Raw genomic sequence first — 24656 nt, forward strand, 5'->3', positions numbered from 1 at the left:
TTGGGGTGTGGGCTCTTGGTGGCACTTAGGCGGCGGGAAGCAGTGACATGTCCCTCTGACTCCTAGGCACAAGGGCAGCCAGGGATCTCCGCACTCTGCCCCTGTCCACAAGCTCCGCCCCCACAGCTTCCATTGGCTGCAGTTCCCGGTTGGCTGCAGCGGGTGGCTCCGCGTGGCTCCTGGAAGTGGCCGGCATGTCCCGCTGGATTCTAGGCACAGAAGTGGCCAGGGTGGCTCTGCGCGCTGCCCCAGGCAAAGGCACTGCCTTGAGCCCCGGCTCCGCAGCTCCCACTGGCCAGGAACTGTGGCTAATGGAAACTGTGGGGGCGGTACCTGTAGATGGGGGCAGCTCGCGGAGACCCCTGACCCCTCCTGGGCTTAGGAGCCAGTGGGACATGCCGGCCGATTCCGGGAGCCGCGTGGAGCCGTCTGCAGCAGCAAACCGGACTTTTAGTGGTCTGGTCAACTGTGCTGACCAGAGCTGCCAGGGTCCCTTTTTGGCTGGGTGTTCTGGTTGAAAATAAGACACCTGGCATCACTACCCTCAGCTCTGATTCCAGACTTCTGACTTGGGCTCTGATTCTAGACTTTGGCATCTGACCTCTGACTCTATGGGCTCTGATTCCTGGCTACTGATTCGAGTCCCAACCACTGGTCCTGACTCCAGCTCCAACTGCTAGACATGACCACCCTTGTGTCTGGTCTCTGACACTGATTGCACACTGCAGCCTTCACTGTAAGATGAGGAAGCTATTGTAATAACATCAAAGTATTAGGACTGCTGGTGTGCTAGACCAGGCACCAAGATATAATGTATGTGCAAGGTATGGAGAGAGGAGAAGCAGTAAAACACTAGGTAAACTTAGTAAATTCTCAATAACTTGGCACTCCTGGAAATTGCAAAATCTAAAGTTTATATAAAACACATAAAGGAGACCTTTTCTCCCAGAGTGTAGTCAACACATTGAATTCTCTGCCTGAGGAGATCCTGGAAAAAGCCACGTATAGAGCTTATTTGTACTGTTTTGTTTTTTGGATTCGTTGTTTCTTTGTAGTTACACTGTGTCAAGGTTCCTCCCCGACTCTGAACTCTAGGGTACAGATGTGGGGACCTGCATGAAAACCTCCTAAGCTTACTTTTACCAGCTTAGGTTAAAACTTCCCCAAGGTACAAATTAATTTTATCCTTTGTCCTTGGAATAACCACTGCCACCACCAAACTCTAACTGGGTTTACTGGGAAACGTAGTTTGGACACGTCTTTCTCCCCAAAATCCTCCCAACCCTTGCACCCCACTTCCTGGGAAAGGTTTGGTAAAAATCCTCACCAATTTGCATAGGTGACCACAGACCCAAACCCTTGGATCTGAGAACAATGAAAAAGCATTCAGTTTTCTTACAAGAAGACTTTTAATAGAAATAGAAGTAAATAGGAGTAAAGAAATCACCTCTGTAAAATCAGGATGGTAGATACCTTACAGGGTAATTAGATTCAAAACATAGAGAATCCCTTTAGGCAAAACCTTAAGTTACAGACAGAAATAGTCATTCTATTCAGCACAATTCTTTTCTCAGCCATTTAAAGAAATCATAATCTAACGCATACCTAGCTAGATTACTTACTAAAAGTTCTAAGACTCCATTCCTGTTCTATCCCCGGCAAAGCAGCATACCAACAGACACACAGACCCTTTGTTTCTCTCCCTCCTCCCAGCTTTTGAAAGTATTTTGTCTCCTCATTGGTCATTTTGGTCAGGTGCCAGCGAGGTTACCTTTAGCTTCTTAACCCTTTACAGGTGAGAGGATTTTTCCTCTGGCCAGGAGGGATTTTAAAGGGGTTTACCCTTCCCTTTATATTTATGACACACTGACATACAGGTACTACACTAGTGTAACAAGTACCTTGAGCCTGTGTGGCTTCCCCAGTTTGAAACCTGTCTGAAACCAGTTCAGGTCACTTTTTGCAGCTATGTGTCATGTACTCTCGAAGTTTGCACCAATATAGCTACATCAGTGTAGCTACACTAGTGTAAAAATTTTAGTGTAAACAAGCCTATGATAGCTGGGGTTCAAGAAGAAAAATCACCTGACAATTCCTTGGACACCAGTATGTAAATTGATACTTTAACTATGGTGATTCTTGCTACTGTGCCCAAAATTCAACTTATTATAAAAACTGAGGTTGTAAGGGTTTCCCCCCATGGCATATTGGGAGGGTGGGGTGTTCACCTTCTCTTGGAGCACTGGGTCATCTGTGAACTTTAGTGAGTATATCTCACCTGCAGTGGATGGGAATAGGCCTCTAACATTTCCATATTCAATATAAAAGTGACAAATATAGAAACAGCTTTTGTTGTTTCACTGTTTTTAATAACTTCTTAATTGTACCGAGTATAGACGGAAAGGGAGAACAATTAGCCTAATTTGAGCAAGTTGCTGTACGGCTCGGTTGGCAGCAGTATTCTCACAATATAGAATGATGATGTGCTCCTAGCAGTCCCCTTTCCGTTCACCTCTAGTGGATGCCCAGATAAAAAAGATCAGTTTATACTTCCCAAAAGATGAGATTACTCCAGTATTGAGGACAAAATGTCTTATCCTCTCAGTAAAATATTGAAAGATGGATCTGAACCAGAATCTTAGACACAGACACACTTTAAATGTGGACCCTGAATGTTCTGGCTCAATCTTATCTCTAAGTGCCATTACCACTTAGGATGGTACCACCTTAAAAATTCTGGATTTTTAAAATCTAATATTAGTAATATTCCTGTGCATTCTAGCTGACTAGCTTCCCCTATCAAGACAATCAAATGGCAGATACTAGTCAATTTACATGATTCATTTATGATTTGGGATTATGTTTTTCTCATTTCTGATTATTACCTTTAAACATGAACTGGAAAGTTTTTTAGTTTAAAAACAACAAGAAGCCATTTATTATCCCAGATCACTAACAGACTATAGATCCATAGATGCCACACTCAAGAGACCATTGTGATCATCTAGTTCAGTAGTTTTCAGCCTGTGGTCTGCAGACTATCTAAGACTTCCAAAGGGGTCTGCACCACTATTTGAAACTTTTTAGGTGTCCATAAATGAAAAAAGGTTGAAAATCACTGATCTACTCTGACCTTTGGTATAACACAAACCATAGAAATTCCCCCAAATAATTCCTAGAGTGTATCTTTCAGAAAAAAAATCCAGTCTTGATTTAAAAATTGCCAGTGATGGAGAATCCACTATGACCCTTGATAAATTATTGCAATGGTTAATTACTTGCACTTTAAAAATTTGTCGTCTTTCCAGGCTGAATTTGTCTAGCTTCAACCTTCAGCCATTAGATCGTGTTTGTACCTTTCTCTGCTATATTGAAGAGCCCATTATTAAATATTTGTTCCCCATGTAGATTCCCTGTGTAGATCGTATAGACTGTGATCTAGTCACCCTTAACCTTCTCTTTGTTAAGCTAAATAGATTGAGCTCCTTTAATTCTGACACTATAAGGCAGTGGTGGCCAACCTGCGGCCTGTCAGGATAATCCGCTGACAGACCACTAGACTGTTGCTTTACATTTGCACATCCGCCCTCAGCTCCCAGTGGCTGTGGTTCGCTGCTCCCGGCTGATGGGATCAGCGGGAAGCGGTGTCAAATACAGTGCCAAAATACAGAGGTAAAATTCCCTGTTCCTGCTTAATATTCCCCTGCTTATGCATCCAAGGATCACATTAGCACTTCTGGCCAAAAGTTGCACTAGGAGAACCTGTTCAGCTGATTATCCACCAGGGCCCCTAAATCTTTTTCAGTGTAACTGCTTCTCACAATAGAGTCCCCCATCCCGTAAGCATAGCCTACATTCTTTGTTCCTAAATGTATGCATTTACATTTAGCTGCATTAAATGTTTGCTTGCACCCAGTTTACTAAGTGATCTGGATTTCTCTATATGAGTGATCTGTCCTCTTCATTATGTACTATTCCCCCAATTTTTCTATCATCTACAAACATTATCAGTGGTGATTTATGTTTTCTTCCAGGATGTTAATAAAATTGTTAAATAACATAGGGCTAAGAACCAGTTCCTCAGGACCCCTCAGAAAAACACCTGTTGGAGGATGATTCCCCAATTAACAATTACTTTTGAGACCTATCAGTTAGTTTTTAATTGTTTAGTATGTGCCAGGTTAACATTATATTCTAGTTTTTTAATCAAAAATTTGTGTGGTACCAAGTCAAACACCTTACAGAAGTCTAAGTACACTACATCAACATAATTCTCTTTTAACAACCAAACTGTAATCTCATTGGAAAAAGATATCAGCATAGACTCAATCATGGCAAATCAACAATTTTAATTTAAAATGGGATAATCGGTTCTTCTTTTTACTTAGTTGTTAACACCTGAACAGGCTCTGTGTTTCTTTTGTAGTAGGTGTTCATGATGTTAACTACTATCAGCAAGACGGAACACAACTGTATGGTGTTGAAATTCCTGATTCTTTTCTGTTCTATTAAAACAAGATATTTCCCACATTGATTTAGATGTTAGAGATAACAGGGAAAACACAAATTTAGGATTTGACAGGTAAAACATCTTGTTTTACCTGCATTGGGATAATATTAAGCTATCTTAATATGTGCAGAACTATAGTATATCACAAGAGGGCAGTGCTAGAATACATAAGAAACAAGAGAAATTAGCTTCTGAGGGAACCTGGAATATTTCATACCAAAATGACTAGTTTAAAAATCTCATCCAGCTATTTAATCTGTTCATTTTTTGAGTTTTAACCAGAATAGATTTCTCTGTTAATAGTAATTCTGTCCCTGTGACACAGAGAAAGATGCTAGCTGCTCTCTATTTCTGCAATAATTTCACTTGCTATTGAAATGGGGCAAGACAATTATAATGCAGAAAAGTGACAGAATTACATGTCCAGTAAATTTTGAGAGGTGTATGGGCATTTCCATACAAATTGTGTAAGTGTTGACTCTGTGTTCAGCAATGTGTAAGAAATGGAAGAAGACGTGGTCTATGTTTTAGTGATAAAAGTATCACACTGGAAGGCACGGAAGAATTTTCAGTGGATTTTCTTGCCCTGTCCCTACTCCATTTATTCCCTTCTTTTATGGGTTAGTTAGTTGCACCTAACCTGATAACACTTGTATGTGGGATTTGTACATGGAACTCAGTGAAGACTCCTCCAGAGAAACAGTCTCCTTGCCCTGTTATCAGTTTGGTAGAATAAGGTCCTTACTCACTATTGTAAATGGGTTTTGTAAATGGGTTTTTCCTACAGTGTTTTTAATTTGTACTGTGATAGCACCCCAAGGCCCTATTTAGCTGGGTGCTGTAGAAACACACAAGAAACCTCCACATACTATAAATTTGTTAACTCCCCTTTGAAAATAGGCAGCTTTTCAAGTGTCACAACTGTAATGCCTCAAAATGAAGCTGTGAGTAAGTTTTTGATAAGAGAAGGCCTCTAAGCAGCCATTTAGGATCATCTTTATTATTATTTTGTTTTTTATTGCCACAAAGTGTGCTAGACTCATAACAGCAGACATCAAAAGACACTAGGCCAGCCTGATCCTGCACCATTGAGCTTTGTCATTGACTTCAGTGAACACAGAATTGGATGCACTATCTCTTCCCACAAATGCTTACAATTTTAATTTGGACAAGAGACAATGGAGGAAATGGGGCAGTGAAGGACTAGATATCCGCAAAAGAGTCACGTAGGCCCTGATCCTGCCGCAGTCCATGGGCAGGCAGGCATCAGAATGCAAGACTCAGCCACAGTTACTAAGTTAAGGCTTGTATGCATTTTGGTGGGATTTTAAAGACCATATGCAGATAACATGGATCAAGTTAAAAATAGTGAAAAAACTCAATTGCTTATTGTAGGCTTCAGATAAGTGAATTTACAGGTGGGATTTAAATGACGAGGGGTGGGGCTTGGCAGACCAAAGTCGGGGAGGCACATCGATCATAAGCACCTAGAGAATAATAATTTTCTACCTAATTTCCTTCTTTCACAGGGTCGCTGGCTTAGTGAATAGGAGGAAGCAGTAGATGATATGTCTTGATATTAGCAAGGCCTTTGACACAGTCCCACATGACATTCTCAAAGCAAACTATGGAAATGTGGTCTAGATGAAATTACTATAATGTGAATGCACAACAAGTTGAAAGACTGTACTCAAAGAGTAGTGCTCAGTGGTTCTCTGTCAAACTGGGAGGCTGTATCTACTGGAGTTCCACAGTCATGGATCCAGCACTATTCAATATATTCATTCATGACTTGGATAATGGAATGGAGAGTATGCATAGAAAATTTGCAGATGACACCAAGATGGGAGAAGTTACAAGGACTTTGGAGGACAGGATTAGAATTCAAAATGACCTGGATGAATTGGAGAATTGGTCTGAAATCAACCAGATGAAGTTAAATAGAGAAAAGTGGAAAGCACTTAGGAAGGAAAAATCAAATGCACCGCTACAAAGTGGGGAATAGTTGGCTAGGTGGTAGTACTGCTGAAAAGGATCTGGAGTTTATAGTGGGTCACAAATTGAATGAGAGTCACAATGTGATGTATTGTGAAAATGGCTAATACCATTCTGGGTTGTATGTAAGACAAGGAAGGTAATTGTCCTATCCAGCACTAGTGAGACCTTAGGTGAAGTACAGTGTACAGTTCTGGGCCCCACACTGTAGGAAAGATGTGGATAAACTGAAAAGAGTGCGGAGAATAGCAACAAAAATGATAAAAGGTTTAGAAAACCTGACCTATGAGGAAAGGGTGTTTTTTAAAAAAAACAAAAAACTAGGCATGTTTAGTCTTCAAACTTAAGTCTAAGACTATCAGAGGGGGAGTCTTCAAGTATGTTAAGGGCTGTTATAAAGAGGACAGTGATCAATGGTTCTCCATGTCCACTGAAAGTAGGACAAGAAGTAATGGATTTAAGACAGGAAAATTCAGGTTAGATAACAGGAAAAAATTTTTGACTATAAGGGTAGTTAAGCTTCGGAATGGACTTCAAAGGGAGCTTGTGGAATCCCCATCACTGGAGGTTTTTAAGAACAGGTTGGACATATACCTGTCAGGGATGGTTTAGGTTTACTTCTTCCTGCCGGATGTGGCTCACAAGCCGTAGTTCGCCCACCTCTGTCCTACTGGCTTTTTATGTTAGCATGCCTGATGTCTGATTTGTGTCCATTTATCCTTTTACATAAAGACTGTCCGGTTTGACCAGTGTATGTGGCAGAGGGGCATTGCTGGCACATGATGGCCTATATCACATTAGTAGATGTGCAAGTGAATAAGCCTCTGATGGTGTTACTAGAGTAGATATGGGGGCAAAGAAGGCAACCTCCTCATCAATTATTGGGAGTGGACTACATCCACCCTGACTAAATTGGCCTTCAGCATTGGTTCTCCACTTGTAAGGTAGCTCCCTTCTCTTCATGTGCCTATATATATTTATACATGTATCTGTAATTTTCAGTCTGCATCTGAAGAAGTGGGTTTTTTACCCACGAAAGCTTATGCCCAAATAAATCTGTTAGTCTTAAGGTGCCACCAGACTCGTCGTTTTTCCAGAGCACAGAGGCACCTCAGGCAATTGCCACTTATCATACAGGGTTTTTAAAAGATTGACATTGCACAGCCAGGCAGTAAGCACCTGACAGCCTTTAGAGTAAATGGCAGAGAATTCCCTGGATGGAGAGATACTGGTTCAGAAATTTCTGTGGTCAGGAGAGACCTGGTTCAGGAGAAAGACATACTGCCAGGACAGCTGGCAGAACTTTTGTTAGTAGGAGGTCACAAAATCCTTGAGCCTTTGGCTAAAGTGCACATGGAAACTGCGGATCTGCAAGCTGAATTAACTGTTGCTGTGGTTCCTCATAATCCTACACTAATTCTTTTGGGTAATGATTTTTTGAATGTGGCTCAGGCTGTCCAGAGCTCTGTCAGCAGCAAGAAAGAATCTTGTGCTGAAGCCTCAGAGGGGAAGAACAAAGCTACAGGAAATGGGAGAGTCTCTCTTTAATTCCTCTTCAGCCCTGCAAAGCAGTTTGCTATGAAGGAATGGGGGTGAGTAAAACCAGTTACTGTCTGGTGGCTATCCCCTCAGGGGATGGGAGTGTTTTGCCTGACGGTAGGGAGTCTGTCCAGGTTGCTGGCTGCCAAGAAGTGGCAGTAAAGCAAGGAACAGAACTCACTCTAAAATGCATAGAAAAATGTGTCCTAGCAGAAAGTCCAAAGAAAAAAGATGTTAGAATCCTAGAGACTGCTGTGGTGGGTGCAGATTCCCTGGACTCTAACTGGAGGCAAACCCAATTCAACGAGAGAGGAGGGTTCAAAGCTTACCAGCAAAGGGTCTGTTCTGGCTGTCAGTTGTGAGCCCACGCCTGACAGGGGATAAATTCCACTCTAGGGAGCACAGGGGTATGTGCCCTAGAAGGGGGCCCAGGCTGGCAGAACAGGTGGTCTCAGTGGTATCCCAGTACATCAGGTGGCACCTTAAAGGGGGCAACCTGTCACAATGAGAGCCTTTAAAAATGACAGGGGTGAGCAGAAGGTAACTAGGAGAGAAAAGGCAATTCTTGTCTATGAAGCTTCTGTCCTTTATAGGCTGCTGTGAGCAGAAGGAATATTTGACTGCAACTTTTTTCTCAACAAAGTCACCTTTCAGTAATAATGGACTTATAGCCTCTTGTATGTATAATGTATTTGTCTGTCTTTCAAGGTCTGATGGCAGTACATTCTGTAAGCCAAATCAATTCTTGGCCTTTCGGCTGAGACTGCCAGTAAATCTGCCAGTGGTTTAGTCCATTAGACATTGGACTAGAACTGTAAACTGATTTTACACAGATCAGGCATTTTAAGGTAACAAGTCCAGAACAACTGGGAATGGATTCAGATTAATAACTGTGGTCCGCATTCTGCAGTGAAATCCACTTCAGTGGGTGAGATTCCACACGAGCACAGGAATCCGCTCACATGGATCTCATTGTAAGATCAGGGCCTTAGAACTGAAAAGATCCATAGTCCAGTCTCCTTAACCATCCAGTCCCCTGGGATAGTTCTGAAATAAATGACATTACTGGAGCCAAACAAAAGCAGAGTACTAGAAATGAAGACCCCAAATCAACCAACTGTCTGATTAAAAACATGCACATGTTGTAGTTTACCGTGAAAACACACAAAAAAGACATAGAAAATGTAAAAGCAGCAAAGAGTCCTGTGGCACCTTATAGACTAACAGCGACGTATTGGAGCATAAGCTTTCATGGGTGAATACCCACTTCATCGGATGCATGTAAACTCATTTTACTTGATATAACATTAATAACATGGTTTGATTTAATTCTAAAATTTAGGATTCTTGAAATGGCCACAAAATATAATCAGTAATTTCTGGCAATGTACCTACTTCTTGCCCATAGCTCATCAACCAGGGGAGATTCATAAGCATATTTCAGCATCATTCTCTGTGCTTAAAATTGCATTGTTTTCCTTTCATGCGTCTAATACGTGATAATAGGCAAATGTTATTAAGACCAAGTAAGTGGTTCTGTAATCGCATTACAAAGACAAATATCCATAATAGTCCAGTTCCCTGAACCATGGCAAATTGCTTTTGTACAGATATTTCCATATAAAATTATATGGTCAGAAAAATAAAATAAATATAGTCTTGGAAAAGAATTAAGGATCTAGGAAAAATTTAACAACTGTTGGTAATAAACTTTCCAGGAAGGCAACTGTGAGCAGTTGTGGGGGTGGGGCAGTGGGGGGCCAGGTGTATGGGAGAGAGCATATAAGATTATATAGATAGTGGTTACACGGGAGTCCCATTATACCCAGAGACAAAGTTTCTCCTTGGAAAAAGCTTTGTATGATGTTTTTAGAGGTGACATCCTGTAACTATCCAACCATTATCAAACAATGCACTTAAATGGGGGTACAAAGAAATGCCTTTATTTTCCAGGCTGATTTTGTTCTCAAGGACTCTGATACTCTCAGCTTTATTTATTAAATTCAGTAAATGGCTTCTGTTTTGTCCTTACTGCAGAAATAAATTAATGGAATGGAAGAAACAGAAACTTTCCAAATAGACAGATTATGAGCAACATTTACATCTATTACTGACTCTTTACCCCTCAAAAATAGAAAAAAAACCTCTCCACATTTTGGGGGGTTTAGCAATTAAAGGAAAGACTTGTTAAAACCAGAATAGATGAAGGATAGACAGGGACATGTGTTTGTTAAGGAGTCACTTTCTAAGAGACCTTTTGATGAGGCAGCTGTTCAACCTAAGAAATAAATTAACACCATAGGTTTTCAGGTCAAGGAATCATAGAATCATAGAATATCAGGGTTGGAAGGGACCCCAGAAGGTCATCTAGTCCAACCCCCTGCTCGAAGCAGGACCAATTCCCAGTTAAATCATCCCAGCCAGGGCTTTGTCAAGCCTGACCTTAAAAACCTCTAAGGAAGGAGATTCTACCACCTCCCTAGGTAACGCATTCCAGTGTTTCACCACCCTCTTAGTGAAAAAGATTTTCCTAATATCCAATCTAAACCTCCCCCACTGCAACTTGAGACCATTACTCCTCGTTCTGTCATCTGCTACCATTGAGAACAGTCTAGAGCCATCCTCTTTGGAACCCCCTTTCAGGTAGTTGAAAGCAGCTATCAAATCCCCCCTCATTCTTCTCTTCTGCAGGCTAAACAATCCCAGTTCCCTCAGCCTCTCCTCATAAGTCATGTGTTCCAGACCCCTAATCATTTTTGTTGCCCTTCGCTGGACTCTCTCCAATTTATCCACATCCTTCTTGTAGTGTGGGGCCCAAAACTGGACACAGTACTCCAGATGAGGCCTCACCAATGTCGAATAGAGGGGAACGATCACGTCCCTCGATCTGCTCGCTATGCCCCTACTTATACATCCCAAAATGCCATTGGCCTTCTTGGCAACAAGGGCACACTGCTGACTCATATCCAGCTTCTCGTCCACTGTCACCCCTAGGTCCTTTTCCGCAGAACTGCTGCGTAGCCATTCGGTCCCTAGTCTGTAGCTGTGCATTGGGTTCTTCCGTCCTAAGTGCAGGACCCTGCACTTATCCTTATTGAACCTCATCAGATTTCTTTTGGCCCAATCCTCCAATTTGTCTAGGTCCTTCTGTATCCTATCCCTGCCCTCCAGCATATCTACCACTCCTCCCAGTTTAGTATCATCCGCAAATTTGCTGAGAGTGCAATCCACACCATCCTCCAGATCATTTATGAAGATATTGAACAAAACCGGCCCCAGGACCGACCCTTGGGGCACTCCACTTGATACCGGCTGCCAACTAGACATGGAGCCATTGATCACTACCCGTTGAGCCCGACAATCTAGCCAGCTTTCTACCCACCTTATAGTGCATTCATCCAGCCCATACTTCCTTAACTTGCTGACAAGAATACTGTGGGAGACCGTGTCAAAAGCTTTGCTAAAGTCAAGAAACAATACATCCACTGCTTTCCCTTCATCCACAGAACCAGTAATCTCATCATAAAAGGCGATTAGATTAGTCAGGCATGACCTTCCCTTGGTGAATCCATGCTGGCTGTTCCTGATCACTTTCCTCTCATGCAAGTGCTTCAGGATTGATTCTTTGAGGACCTGCTCCATGATTTTTCCAGGGACTGAGGTGAGGCTGACTGGCCTGTAGTTCCCAGGATCCTCCTCCTTCCCTTTTTTAAAGATTGGCACTACATTAGCCTTTTTCCAGTCATCCGGGACTTCCCCCGTTCGCCACGAGTTTTCAAAGATAATGGCCAATGGCTCTGCAATCACAGCCACCAATTCCTTCAGCACTCTCGGATGCAACTCGTCCGGTCCCATGGACTTGTGCACGTCCAGCTTTTCTAAATAGTCCCTAACCACCTCTATCTCCACAGAGGGCTGGCCATCTCTTCCCCATTTTGTGATGCCCAGTGCAGCAGTCTGGGAGCTGACCTTGTTAGTGAAAACAGAGGCAAAAAAAGCATTGAGTACATTAGCTTTTTCCACATCCTCTGTCACTAGGTTGCCTCCCTCATTCAGTAAGGGGCCCACACTTTCCTTGGCTTTCTTCTTGTTGCCAACATACCTGAAGAAACCCTTCTTGTTACTCTTAACATCTCTGGCTAACTGCAGCTCCAGGTGCGATTTGGCCCTCCTGATATCATTCCTACATGCCCGAGCAATATTTTTATACTCTTCCCTGGTCATATGTCCAACCTTACACTTCTTGTAAGCTTCTTTTTTATGTTTAAGATCCGCTAGGATTTCACCATTAAGCCAAGCTGGTCGCCTGCCATATTTACTATTCTTTCGACTCATCGGGATGGTTTGTCCCTGTAACCTCAACAGGGATTCCTTGAAATACAGCCAGCTCTCCTGGACTCCTTTCCCCTTCAAGTTAGTCCCCCAGGGGATCCTGGCCATCCGTTCCCTGAGGGAGTCGAAGTCTGCTTTCCTGAAGTCCAGGGTCCGTATCCTGCTGCTTACCTTTCTTCCCTGCGTCAGGATCCTGAACTCAACCAACTCATGGTCACTGCCTCCCAGATTCCCATCCACTTTTGCTTCCCCCACTAATTCTACCCGGTTTGTGAGCAGCAGGTCAAGAAAAGCGCTCCCCCCCCCAGTTGGCTCCTCTAGCACTTGCGCCAGGAAATTGTCCCCTACGCTTTCCAAAAACTTCCTGGATTGTCTATGCACCGCTGTATTGCTCTCCCAGCAGATATCAGGAAAATTAAAGTCACCCATGAGAATCAGGGCATGCGATCTAGTAGCTTCCGTGAGCTGCCGGAAGAAAGCCTCATCTACCTCATCCCCCTGGTCCGGTGGTCTATAGCAGACTCCCACCACTACATCACTCTTGTTGCACACACTTCTAAACTTAATCCAGAGACACTCAGGTTTTTCTGCAGTTTCGTACCGGAGCTCTGAGCAGTCATACTGCTCCCTTACATACAGTGCTACTCCCCCACCTTTTCTGCCCTGCCTGTCCTTCCTGAACAGTTTATAACCATCCATGACAGTACTCCAGTGATGTGAGTTATCCCACCAAGTCTCTGTTATTCCAATCACGTCATAGTTCCTTGACATCACCAGGACCTCCAGTTCTCCCTGCTTGTTTCCAAGGCTTTGTGCATTTGTATATAAGCACTTGAGATAACCTGTTGATCGCTCCTCATTCCCAGTATGAGGCAGGAGCCCTCCCCTCACAGACATTCCTGCCTGTGCTTCCTCCCGGTATCCCGCTTCCCTACTTACCTCAGGGCTTTGGTCTCCTTCCCCCGGTGAACCTAGTTTAAAGCCCTCCTCACTAGGTTAGCCAGCCTGCTGGCAAAGATGCTCTTCCCTCTCTTCGTAAGATGGAGCCCGTCTCTGCCCAGCACTCCTCCTTCATGGAACACCATCCCATGGTCAAAGAATCCAAAGCCTTCTCTCCGACACCACCTGCGTAGCCATTCGTTGACTTCCACGATTCGACGGTCCCTACCCAGGCCTTTTCCTTCCACGGGGAGGATGGATGAGAACACCACTTGCGCCTCCAACTCCTTTATCCTTCTTCCTAGAGCCACATAGTCCGCAGTGATCTGCTCAAGGTCATTCTTGGCAGTATCATTGGTGCCCACGTGGAGAAGCAGGAAGGGGTAGCGATCCGAGGGCTTGATGAGTCTCGGCAGTCTCTCCGTCACATCGCGAATCTTAGCCCCTGGCAAGCAGCAGACTTCTCGGTTTTCCCGGTCAGGGCGGCAGATAGATGACTCAGTCCCCCGGAGGAGAGAGTCCCCGACCACCACCACCCGCCTTCTCCTCTTGGGAGTGGTGGTCGTGGAACCCCCAACCTCAGGACATCAGCCAGCGGAGTCTCCTTCTGCTTTCTCACCCCAGACATATCATCTGGTCCTCTCTCCGCAACGATACCTGTGGAGAGAACATGAAAGCGGTTAGTTACCTGTGTCTGTGTTACTGGAACCCGGACATTCCGCTTACCTCTTCTGGAGGTCACATGTTGCCAAGCTTCCTCACTGGCCTCTTGGCTTCTCTGTGCAACCTGCTCTATATCTTTAGAGCTTTGTGCCCCTAGAAGCGTATCCTGAGTTTTGTCCAGAAAATCCTCAGTTTCTCGTATGCAACGCAGGGTTGTTATCTGTTGCTCCAGACCTTCCTGACCTTCCAGGAGCCTGAGGAATCATGTTTTCATAAAAGAAAAGTCCAGGATTCTGTCAAGTGACAGTTCTTTCAGCTTTTTTCTAGCCACCATTTTGCTACAGGAGAGGTGGGTTCTCTGAGCCAGTTAGGGAGCAAGCCGATCTTGCTTCTTCAGGGCTTCAGAGTCCCATTTTTCCCTCTGCTCTCTGTTGATATTTCTTCCACCCCCTAGGAACGCTTCCTATTAGGCCTGTTAACATTACACTCAAGGATCTTCTGCTTTTCACGTAGACTATCTTGAGGATTGCTGGCAGCTAGAAGCTCAGGCTGCTGTTCCCCTCTAAAATCCCAGAAGCAGCAGGAGGTTCTATTTACCAGGTACCAGCCAAGGTTCACATAGTTATTTAAAAGGAAGAAGCATTAAGGACTTGGAAAGATATGTTTGTTCCCATTGCTGTGTGTTCTTTGCACACACTGAAATCATAGAGATTTCAGGTCACAGACTATGTACTTAGGTTCACTGCAATTCAGTGGCAGGTTTAAGATTCAGGTGATGAAAGATGTTGTCTCAAAAATCCTCAGTTATAAGAGAGCTGTAGTACATCCAATGGAACTGATCAGAATCACAAATTTAAGCCCTCCAACACCAGACATCCATAATGTATGCTCCTCCATTTCTTCTGAAACATTCTTTTTCAAACATGGCGGACTGTAGTGTGCAAAAGGAAATTACTTATTCCCTAAGGTCCAAATTCTGCCACCCTCATTCATATGGAGTAGTGTCTTTCTCTGGGAGCAATCTCACAGAAGGAGAGAGAATGAGAAAGAGAAAAAGGATTTTGAAGGGGGCAGAAGAGGGTATTTTTTTATTAGAAAGTTAAGTTTATTTAGTGTTTTGAATCTATGATAGAAAGATGATTTGGTTGTTTCAGTTTAAAAAAACTGGATTATTTCCCCATCCTATATCTATCCCCTTTGGATGCTATGTATCATTCTGACAAATGTACAAATAAGTATTTTTAAAGGTGATGTGTTAAAAACACCATAGTTTGCTGACTATTTAAGGTAGTTCAGTTTACTTCAAGCCAAGTTCCCTTATATAATCAGAGAAACTAAAGGATATAAATGAACCAGAAGAATCAGTATTATGAAGAAACATTCCTGTAGTATCAGCCACATAAGAATACATTTAAACTGCTAAGAAAAGAAGCTCTTACCAAGCTACTGGCTTATCTGTAAGGGCTAAGGTGGCAATGATTTTCCAAATTAGAATAGCAGTTCAACGATGTATGGTCATTGTGAAAAAACTGTTAGGGAAATACTCTTTATACGAGGAAAGGTAATTTGGTTTGGGAGATAATCATATGTTTGTTAGAAGCGCTACTTCTCTTCTAGTTTCCAATTAAAGTATTTACATGCCACACCAATTGAGCTACTTACATAGTTAACATAGGATCCAGCAAAGGGCATGTGTCACGTGCATAATCATATTTTCCAAAGAAAGATGGCTTGAGGAGATAGTTTTGATATTTCATAGGAAAAGTAGGCAAAGATCTCATATACTTTGCTCAAGTGTAACAAGCATGGTGCTTGCCCCATGCACTCAGGTGCCCACCTCCCTTGGAGTGTAGACTCAATGGTCTATTGTCTTGTGCTGTATAGAAAAATCTGCACAGCGCAAGCTCATAAAAATTCACCCTCTCCCTCAATGTGAAGAGAGCTATGCACAGCTTCTTGGCCCCCCACCCCCAGATATGAATTGCACAAACTGGGTTATGGTATAAACAAGAAATAAGTTTATTAACTACAAAAGACAGATTTTAAGTGATTATAAGGGATAAAGCAGATTACTAAGCAAATAAAGCAAAACATGCAAACTAAGCTTGATTCACTAAAGAAACAGGTTACAAGATGTAATTTCTCACCCTAAATGTTGAATTAGGCAGGATGCAGAGTTTCTGTAGCTCAGAGTTCCAGTTATTTCTTCTTACCCTGTCTCACTCTGGACTCACCCCTTCCTTTCCCTTCAGGTTAGTTCCTTTGTCCCTTCAGGTTCTTTCAGCAGTCCTTCTTCTTGAGTAGGCAATGGAGGAGTGTCGAGATCAACCCGCTCCCCAGCCCTTAAAAAGGATTTACCTAAGGCAGGAATCCTTTGTTTGATCCCCACTCCCGTACAGAGGAAAAGTACCAGCAGTGTCCAAGGTGGTATTTTGTATCAGGTGATCTTATCACCTGACCTGGTAGTGTCACAGCTACATCTCCTAGGAAGGAGAGAGATTAGTATCTTCACAGTCTTATTGTTTCTTCCTAATGGGTCATTCAGAGTGTTTGCCTACTGTCTGGTGGGTGTTCCCCCCAAGTACACACACAGTTGTAATTGTTACATAGTCAATATTCCTAACTCTAGATACAGAAATGATACATGCATACAAATTGGATAATCATATTAAGTAAATCATAATCTTTCCAATAATATCTTACATGAGCCATCCTGTAAAAAGTATAACTTGGTTATGCCATATTCCTATCATACACCCCATATTCTTCATAGAAATATGGTTAACGTCACACTCCTCATCACATCTGTGTAAAGGGATACATGACCAGAGATCATGACTTTTTCTTCCAAAGGTGGTGGTGATTCCTGTTCTCTGTACTTTACAGCAAGGCAGATCTGAACCAGCTAGTGAGCAGGGAAAACAGAATCCTAAGCGCATTCTGAAATCAAGGCTTTCTGCGCCACTGGACCAACCCAGCCATATCCTCTCATCCAAATGTTAAAATGCTTATCCTAGAAAATTAATTAAGAATCTATGGCTGTGCTGTGTAGCATAATCAGCTGATAAGTGATATGAAACTACAGACCCCTTCAAAAGCCAGGAATTTAATACATGTCCTTTTTATTTTTGATTCAAAGGATGCTGTAACAATATGTACCTTGGGAATAGGAACTGCTTTTGGAGAGTCAATTCTGGATAACACCCCTCGCCATGCTACTATTGTTACCAGGGAATACAGTGAGCTCCTTCGAATTGAGCAGAAGGATTTCAAAGCACTTTGGGAGGTAAAGCCAAAAGACTTATTGAACAATTAATATGGTTAGAGAAAAGTGAAATGTATGTATATAATAACATTATGATTGTGTCTTAATGTGTTCAGTTTTAGCAGAGGAATATACCTTTTTAAAAAAAATTTGGAGAATGAGTGAAATCCACTTGTCCCTTTTTGGTACTTCATCTTCTGCAAGATTATATATCCTTATTAATATATCTTCAAAGACCATCCTGTTTTTTTTGTCTTGACAACTTTGCTTAATAAGTTACTCCACAAATGCATTAGTCTCCAACAAGAAATAACTTTCTGATATTTGTTTTAAAATTTACTTTAACTGCTGTATACTTCTCCCCTTAACTTATTTCGTAAAATGAAACTAACTCAGATTAACATATTTGTTTGTGCTCTCCATTTGCTGGGTTGTCAGACTTATATTTACGTTTGACACCAGCTAGTCGAATCGCATAGTGGACCCTGATCAAATTGCACTTGCATATTGTTCCTCATCCCTCCTTGTTATCACCACCAAATGGAAGAGTTTTAGAATTGGTAACTGACTGAAGAGCACTTAAAAATGAATGTGTTATTTGGCATAGTGAATACTTGCAAAGCCCCCCAATACTTCACTCTTTAGTGAATGTATGGTTCTTGAATCTGCTTGCTACTGTTATCTAGTTGGGTGTCCTTGCCGAGCACGTGTCATTAGTGTGCTTGCATGTTTAGTTGGCAGATTTTGTGATTCATATCTGAATTTTTGCAAGATTTGAAAAATATTATTGGTAATTAGAAGGCACCAATTAGGTCTAGTCCACACTATGCAATCTAATCCGTATAAATGGACTGCTGGGTCCATGAAGAACCCTATTGATTTAATTAGAATCTGTACAAGTTTAGGGGTCCACATGTAGCAGATTGTGACCTAACGTTGAGGTTCTGCAAATATTATGTTTAAACAATGATTACTGCTTGTAGCATTCTAGCTTAGTTTCCTTGGCCAGTGTGGGCAAGGTTTGGGCTTTTTCCGCTTTCTGTGACCTGTATTAACCAAACAGTGCTATCCTCTAGCAAGTATTATAATAAAGCTTTCAGAAAAAATTCCTGGCAACGTTGGTCAGAGAAACATCACTAGTGTCAGTCACCTGTAAACGTAGTTGTTCCAGGCATGTTTTATATACTATAGCATGGGTGGGGCATCAGAGTTCCAAAGTACTGTTGAAACATGTCTGTCACTGAATACACTGATAGTGGCAGACTTTGCTTCATTGGTTGTGCTTCTGTAACTTAGAGCAGAATTTGGCCCAATGTCTTTAGCTCAAATAGAGCTGTAGGAAAACACTCGAGTAAATATGTGAAGAATGATGTTCCTGCAATGCTCTAGGCTCCATCTCCACTACAGATTTTACAGTGTTTAAGTGCCACGCTTAACTATGGCATGCCTTGACCATCTTGTAACTTGGTTTAGTGTTGCGTTTACAGATGGCAAAACTTGTAATGCAGATAGAGTCTTGAATGTTAGTGATGGAAGAGAACAAACCTGAGCTCAGGTTTTGTCAGTTAAAATGCTTTTAGTTCACCTTTACCTAGACCAGGGATTGGCAGTCTTTAGCACGCGGCCCGTCAGGGAAATCCACTGGCAGGCTGGGATGGTAGCGCATCCTTCGGCCCACGCCGCTTTCCGCAGCCCCCATTGGCCTGGAGCGGCGAACCACGGCCAGAGGGAGCTGCAATCGGCCGAACCTGCAGATGCTGCAGGTAAACAAACCGTCCCGGCCCGCCAGCGGATTTCCCTGACACGCTGCGTGCCAAAGGTTGCTGATCGCTGACCTAGATGTAGGACAAGAGGTGTCATCTGTGATATCCAAGGGATTTCCTTTCTAAAAACAAAGTCATTGGATTTCATCTCTGATAAATGGAAAAAAAATTGTTTAGCATATGGTTCCTTTTTTCGATTCTGAACGTTGCATTCTTTTAAATATGTTTCCCTCTGTCACAAACACCTTAAAGATGTTCAAACAAGAATTACAAAGCACTTTTAAAATGTTTTTCCTTTGACTACTCTTACTTAAATGGTTGATACAATGCTATTTATTTTTACAGAGCAACTTTTATTTTTTATAATGTTTAAATTATAACAACCCAATACAAAAATGGTAGCCGCCATCAAGAGAGAGCTGACTTGGGAGCTTTTAGCAGACACTTTTCAGTGTATTTCTGAATCCCTGTTAAAATTTTATACAAAGAATATTGGACATGCTGCAGATGTCACTCGTAGACTACAGCTTGACTGGCATGTGCTCTCTGCACACTTTGCAATCAAATTCTTTCTGAATTCATAGAGTCATAGAATCATAGAATACCAGGGTTGGAAGGGACCTCAGGAGGTCATCTAGTCCAACCCCCTGCTCAAAGCAGGACCAATCCCCAATTAAATCATCCCAGCCAGGGCTTTGTCAAGCCTGACCTTAAAAACTTCTAAGGAAGGAGATTCTACCACCTCCCTAGGTAACGCATTCCAGTGTTTCACCACCCTCCTAGTGAAAAAGTTTTTCATAATATACAACCTAAACCTCCCCCACTGCAACTTGAGACCATTACTCCTTGTCCTGTCCTCTTCTACCACTGAGAATAGTCTAGAACCATCCTCTGTGGAACCACCTCTCAGGTAGTTGAAAGCAGCTATCAAATCCCCCCTCATTCTTCTCTTCTGCAGACTAAACAATCCCAGTTCCCTCAGCCTCTCCTCATAAGTCATGTGTTCCAGACCCCTAATCATTTTTGTTGCCCTTCGCTGGACTCTCTCCAATTTATCCACATCCTTCTTGTAGTGTGGGGCCCAAAACTGGACACAGTACTCCAGATGAGGCCTCACCAATGTCGAATAGAGGGGGACGATCACGTCCCTCGATCTGCTCGCTATGCCCCTACTTATACATCCCAAAATGCCATTTTTTTGGTGAATTTTTGTGAAGTCTCTCTTGTGGGCAATATTCCTGAACATCCAACAAGAATGCTGAAGAAGTTAGCCCTAGTTGGTAGTTTAGGATGTATTAGCAGGACTTGAAAGGGTGCTTTTGTCTGTATGCAGTACATTAATTCCAAAGCCACGACATATGTTGCTGCTAAAAAAATAAAACTATTCTTTACAAAGAAGGAATATATTCAAAATATATTTGACTTCTTTATGAAAATCTCTGAAAATATTAGTAATATTATGATATTTTCTTTGTACCATAAGTGCATATCTTTCCCTTTAGAGTAACTTTTTGATGAGTTGTGGGATTTGTGGTGTTCAGGGCTTGTTCTAAGATCAGGTCACCTTTGTTTACCCAAAGCAGATTCTGGCAAACGTGTTCTGACACAGTGAACAAAGACCATGCTGTTCCATAACTGCTATATCTGTATTTATTAAAATGCTCTGTATAACTGAGAATGGGCCACAGATTAGTTTTCAATGGTGTCCTGGGAAAGACAAAAGAAGGCAACAATGTCAGCATAATTACAGCAAACATCTTCAGGAAATTAATATTAAAATCCACTGCATACCATTTTCAGCCCTCTAGATAATTAGAGCTGAATTGCAGGGGTGGGATGGGAGACACTGTTTAATTTCCTTAATTCAGGAAGAATTTTAAAGTAAGGCTATCTTTATAAAGTCACACCGTGGTGCCAATTTTGAATCAGAACTATTTTCATACAATTTTTTCTGTATATTTGTTTAAATCAAATTGTAAATTGGTTATATGCCTGTATAAAGTTACAACACTGTAAGAAACAATATTATTGATCTTCTATATTGCTTCATATCCCAGGACATACACAACCTGATAACATAGTTAATGTGTATTTGGCTTAATACAGAACCCGTGACTCTTATTTTAAATACTGTAGGACTTCATTGAGAATACTTGACCCTCTACCTGAAAAGTAATAGATTTACTTCAATACAGATTTTTTGGGGGTCTTTTTTCCTCCCTGATTTTTATAGACTTTGTATATGTGGAAATACAGTAGTTCTACCAGATATGTGTAGGAGAGAAGGCAGCTTGTGTTCCTTGGGAAAGAATATTTGAAAAAAATAGGATATTGTTTTTGCCCTTTAAATACAGACAAGGTCTTCTATGACCTCCATTTTTAATAATCAGGGAATAGGCCAGTCAATAAGCCAGATGATATTGCCCTGACAATAGCAATTACCAGGGAAAATGGTCTAGTCTTTTCTGTAATGACTACATCTGTTTAAGCAGCACCCTGTTCATGAACATCTGCTCAGCCTCAGAGTATGCTCATCCTCAGAGACATCTAGTTTTACACCAACAGCTGGGGCAGCACATTGGAGAAGATGAAATCTCTGGCTAAGTTCTTACCGTGAGCTGAACATATTGTTTGACAAAGAAGCTCTTGGAGGAGTCCAGAATCTCCAGTGTCATACTTTTGTGCACTGGCTTATCTCTGGCCTTACTCTTCAAGGAGTGTTAACACAGTCAAAAAATATTCTTTGTGTAAGAATGCATTAGTTGCTCTGTTAGCACTATGCACTTACACGATGTTTTATGAACATATACTAAGAGACATTCCCTATCCCCAAAAGAACTTACTTTCCCCCTTTGGCATTATCAGGATAGTACTGAGCTACTTCCTAGCCCTGAATACTGCAAAGGACTAAGAAAGCCATATCCAAAAATAAACATAAAAGCAGAGACTACACACTAGCAGCTCTGGTCACGCATATCCTGTTGGGTCTGTAGTTCACTCCACCTCCAATGTTCTGATTCTTTTAGACAGACAAGGAAAGAACTACATTTATTTGTACGGTGTATCTGTTATAGGAGTTCTCACTACTCTGTCTTCAAGTTTTGTCCTTTCATGCAGTTACAAACTGACTCAAACTAAAACAGGAAGGAAGTGCATCTGCTGGGAGGTGACTTATTTTTAGAAGTCTTTCCTACTACTGTGAATTGCTCAAGCTTCTTGGATAATGTACAAACAGCTAGTTTCCTCTTCTGTGGAATAACATACATTCCCTGAGAGATATTTGATCATGATTAAATGAAGAGCTGATCTTGGTGTGCAGTAACGTTGGAGAGAGAAAGAGAGCTGGCCTCTACAAGGTCAGAATGAATACTTTTATTCTTTTTATACGCATTCAGCAGCATTACACACATTGCAGCCTGATAAATAATAGTGTAACTTGTGCCCTGCTGATGCCCTTCCGATGGTATTCTAGTGGACCTCAGTGTGTCTCACTGCATTGAAATCAGAACTTCTGAAAAAAATGCTTTCTCCTGGAAAGTGCTAATGTTACCATTTAATGAGCTGGTCAAAAATGGGTCCTCTGTGAAAACACAGGAATTTATAAATAGATGCAGTGGAAATTTGTTTAAGAAATACAAATATTGAATTGTGTAGTGACTTGAATGTTGCATAGTATTAGATGTGAACTTTTTGAAAGGGTTGGTTAGGTTCTCAAATAATCAGATTAACGGCAATTACTTTGCTCTGAGTGCACACGTACATGATGTCTGTCTGACCTTTCTAATGCAGTCTTCATCTTAGGATATAGGCACCACTTTTATGTCAATGGGAGTTCTGTGTGATCTTAACAACAGGCTGGATTTGTAAAGATTTTCACTCATTTATATTTTCCATTTGATCATTCTTCTTAAACACAGCAAATGAGTTATTTATCTACACAATACTGTATCGTCATTAAATTGCATTTAAGTGTTTTGGAATTAAATACAGTAGACTATTTCTGAGAGGTAGGATTTCCCTTTCCTCTTGATAAGTGGAGAACATACATTAAATATTGGTACAAAAGAACCTATTGTTTTCTTTGTAGTAGAACCTTTCTCAGAATACTGTTTCTTGTGTAAGGAATACTGGGAATCTCGAGTCAGTATCAGCACTTTCTAATTTCACCTTTCACCTTTTCACTGTTGAGTATTGCATAGCTGATATGTTTCACAGTTAATTTGAGAGGGAGAGTAAACTAGATATAAGAAATGAAATATTGAAATAAAAATGCAAGAGAAAAATCAAATTCAAGTCCAGATGCCTAAATGATTTGGTTGATTTATGGTATACTATTTTGACAGTTTATTGCTCAATAATCAATTGCATAAATCATTGCTATAATTTATTGATTTCCACTAGGTAAGTACAGTACAGATATAAAACCATATAATTAATAAAGTGAAGAATATTTAGCTTTATGGGATGATCGCGTGATTTAAAATAGTGAAATGTTGAGACCCACAGAAGTATAAAAAATGTGTGCATGGAATAGTCCATTACATGTAACCACTTAATGGCATCCTCTTCGTTGGCTGCTGAAACTCTACCTGGATAGTTATTTCTCTCAGATGGGTTTATTTAAGAAATGGAAAGAGGATCAGGTTATAGTAGATTGCCTTCCAAGCACAGCATCGGGCAACCTGTCAAATACTTGTTTCATTCGACTGAAGAAGAATCAGTCCATGTAATAAGGTAGACAGCACACATTACAGAAAAATAAAAATATGGAGAAGTACAAGCTTATGAAATCTAGTGTCTTGTGTAGTTCGGAAATACACACTTGACCATCAGATGCTTGTGCAAAGGAACAGAGCTAGTGTGAGAGATGCAAGAAATGTAGTGGTGATTGGCAGACAGAAGATTGTTGCTGGAGTAACACATTAAAAAAGTCAGAGCACATGCTAATTACTAATATGACAGTAAACACAGATTTGGCAGAAAGTGGGGAAAAGCTTCTTAAGCAGCTAACATCTCACCTTCGTATCTTGCATATTACTCTTTTTACGTGTTTTACCAACATGAACAAGGAGAATTTCTAAAATATTTATTACACTCAAATTGGTGTCAGATTTTGCTCTCAGTTACACTGGTATAAATTCAGAGTTACTCCTGTGAAGATGGTGAAATAATACTGTATTTACACAGGTATGACTGAGAGTAGAACTGGCCCAAAGTGTTGTTATTACTCTGGATTTGATTATTTTGCAATATGCTTTTACTGTTTGTTCTTTAGTTTAAATGTTTATTTTCAAAGAAAAGTTCTTAATTTTAATAAATGATGCTCTGTCTGGTAGTGCAGATGTAAATTAATATGGAATGAAATTTTAGCCCAGTAGGTGAATTGAAGCTTACACCAGAAGAAGCTGCAGTTGTGTAAGAACACAGCAGTAATGGAGCTGTGCTGGTGGAAGGTGGAATGCTAAATACTTGCCCAGCTTTTGTGGCTCTGTGGCAGGCCATAATGGATCATAAGAGTGTACCTCAGTAGGGGGCTTTGCTTAAGCAAAAGTCTCCTTAGCAGTATTTGTTCCCAAGCCCTCCTCATCTGCTTGTGGGATAAGTTAAGGGACTTTGGTCTAGTCTCCACTGGCAACGCTAAAGCATTGCC

At 41.4% G+C, this 24656-nt stretch overlaps 1 protein-coding gene across 2 annotated transcripts in view; it reads left to right on the forward strand.

Annotated features, from left to right (window-relative positions):
- Positions 1 to 24656, forward strand: part of RAPGEF4 (Rap guanine nucleotide exchange factor 4) — a 227684-nt gene that overhangs the window by 20585 nt on the left and 182443 nt on the right. For both annotated transcript variants that reach the window (XM_084643984.1, XM_084643985.1), the window contains exon 4: positions 17118 to 17264. In XM_084643984.1, coding sequence (XP_084500110.1) covers positions 17118 to 17264 — 147 coding nt within the window. The remainder of the gene's footprint in view (positions 1 to 17117; positions 17265 to 24656) is intronic.

The sequence above is a fragment of the Lepidochelys olivacea genome (assembly GCF_965140295.1).
Source record: "Lepidochelys olivacea isolate rLepOli2 genome assembly, chromosome: 11".
Classification (NCBI taxonomy): domain Eukaryota; kingdom Metazoa; phylum Chordata; order Testudines; family Cheloniidae; genus Lepidochelys; species Lepidochelys olivacea.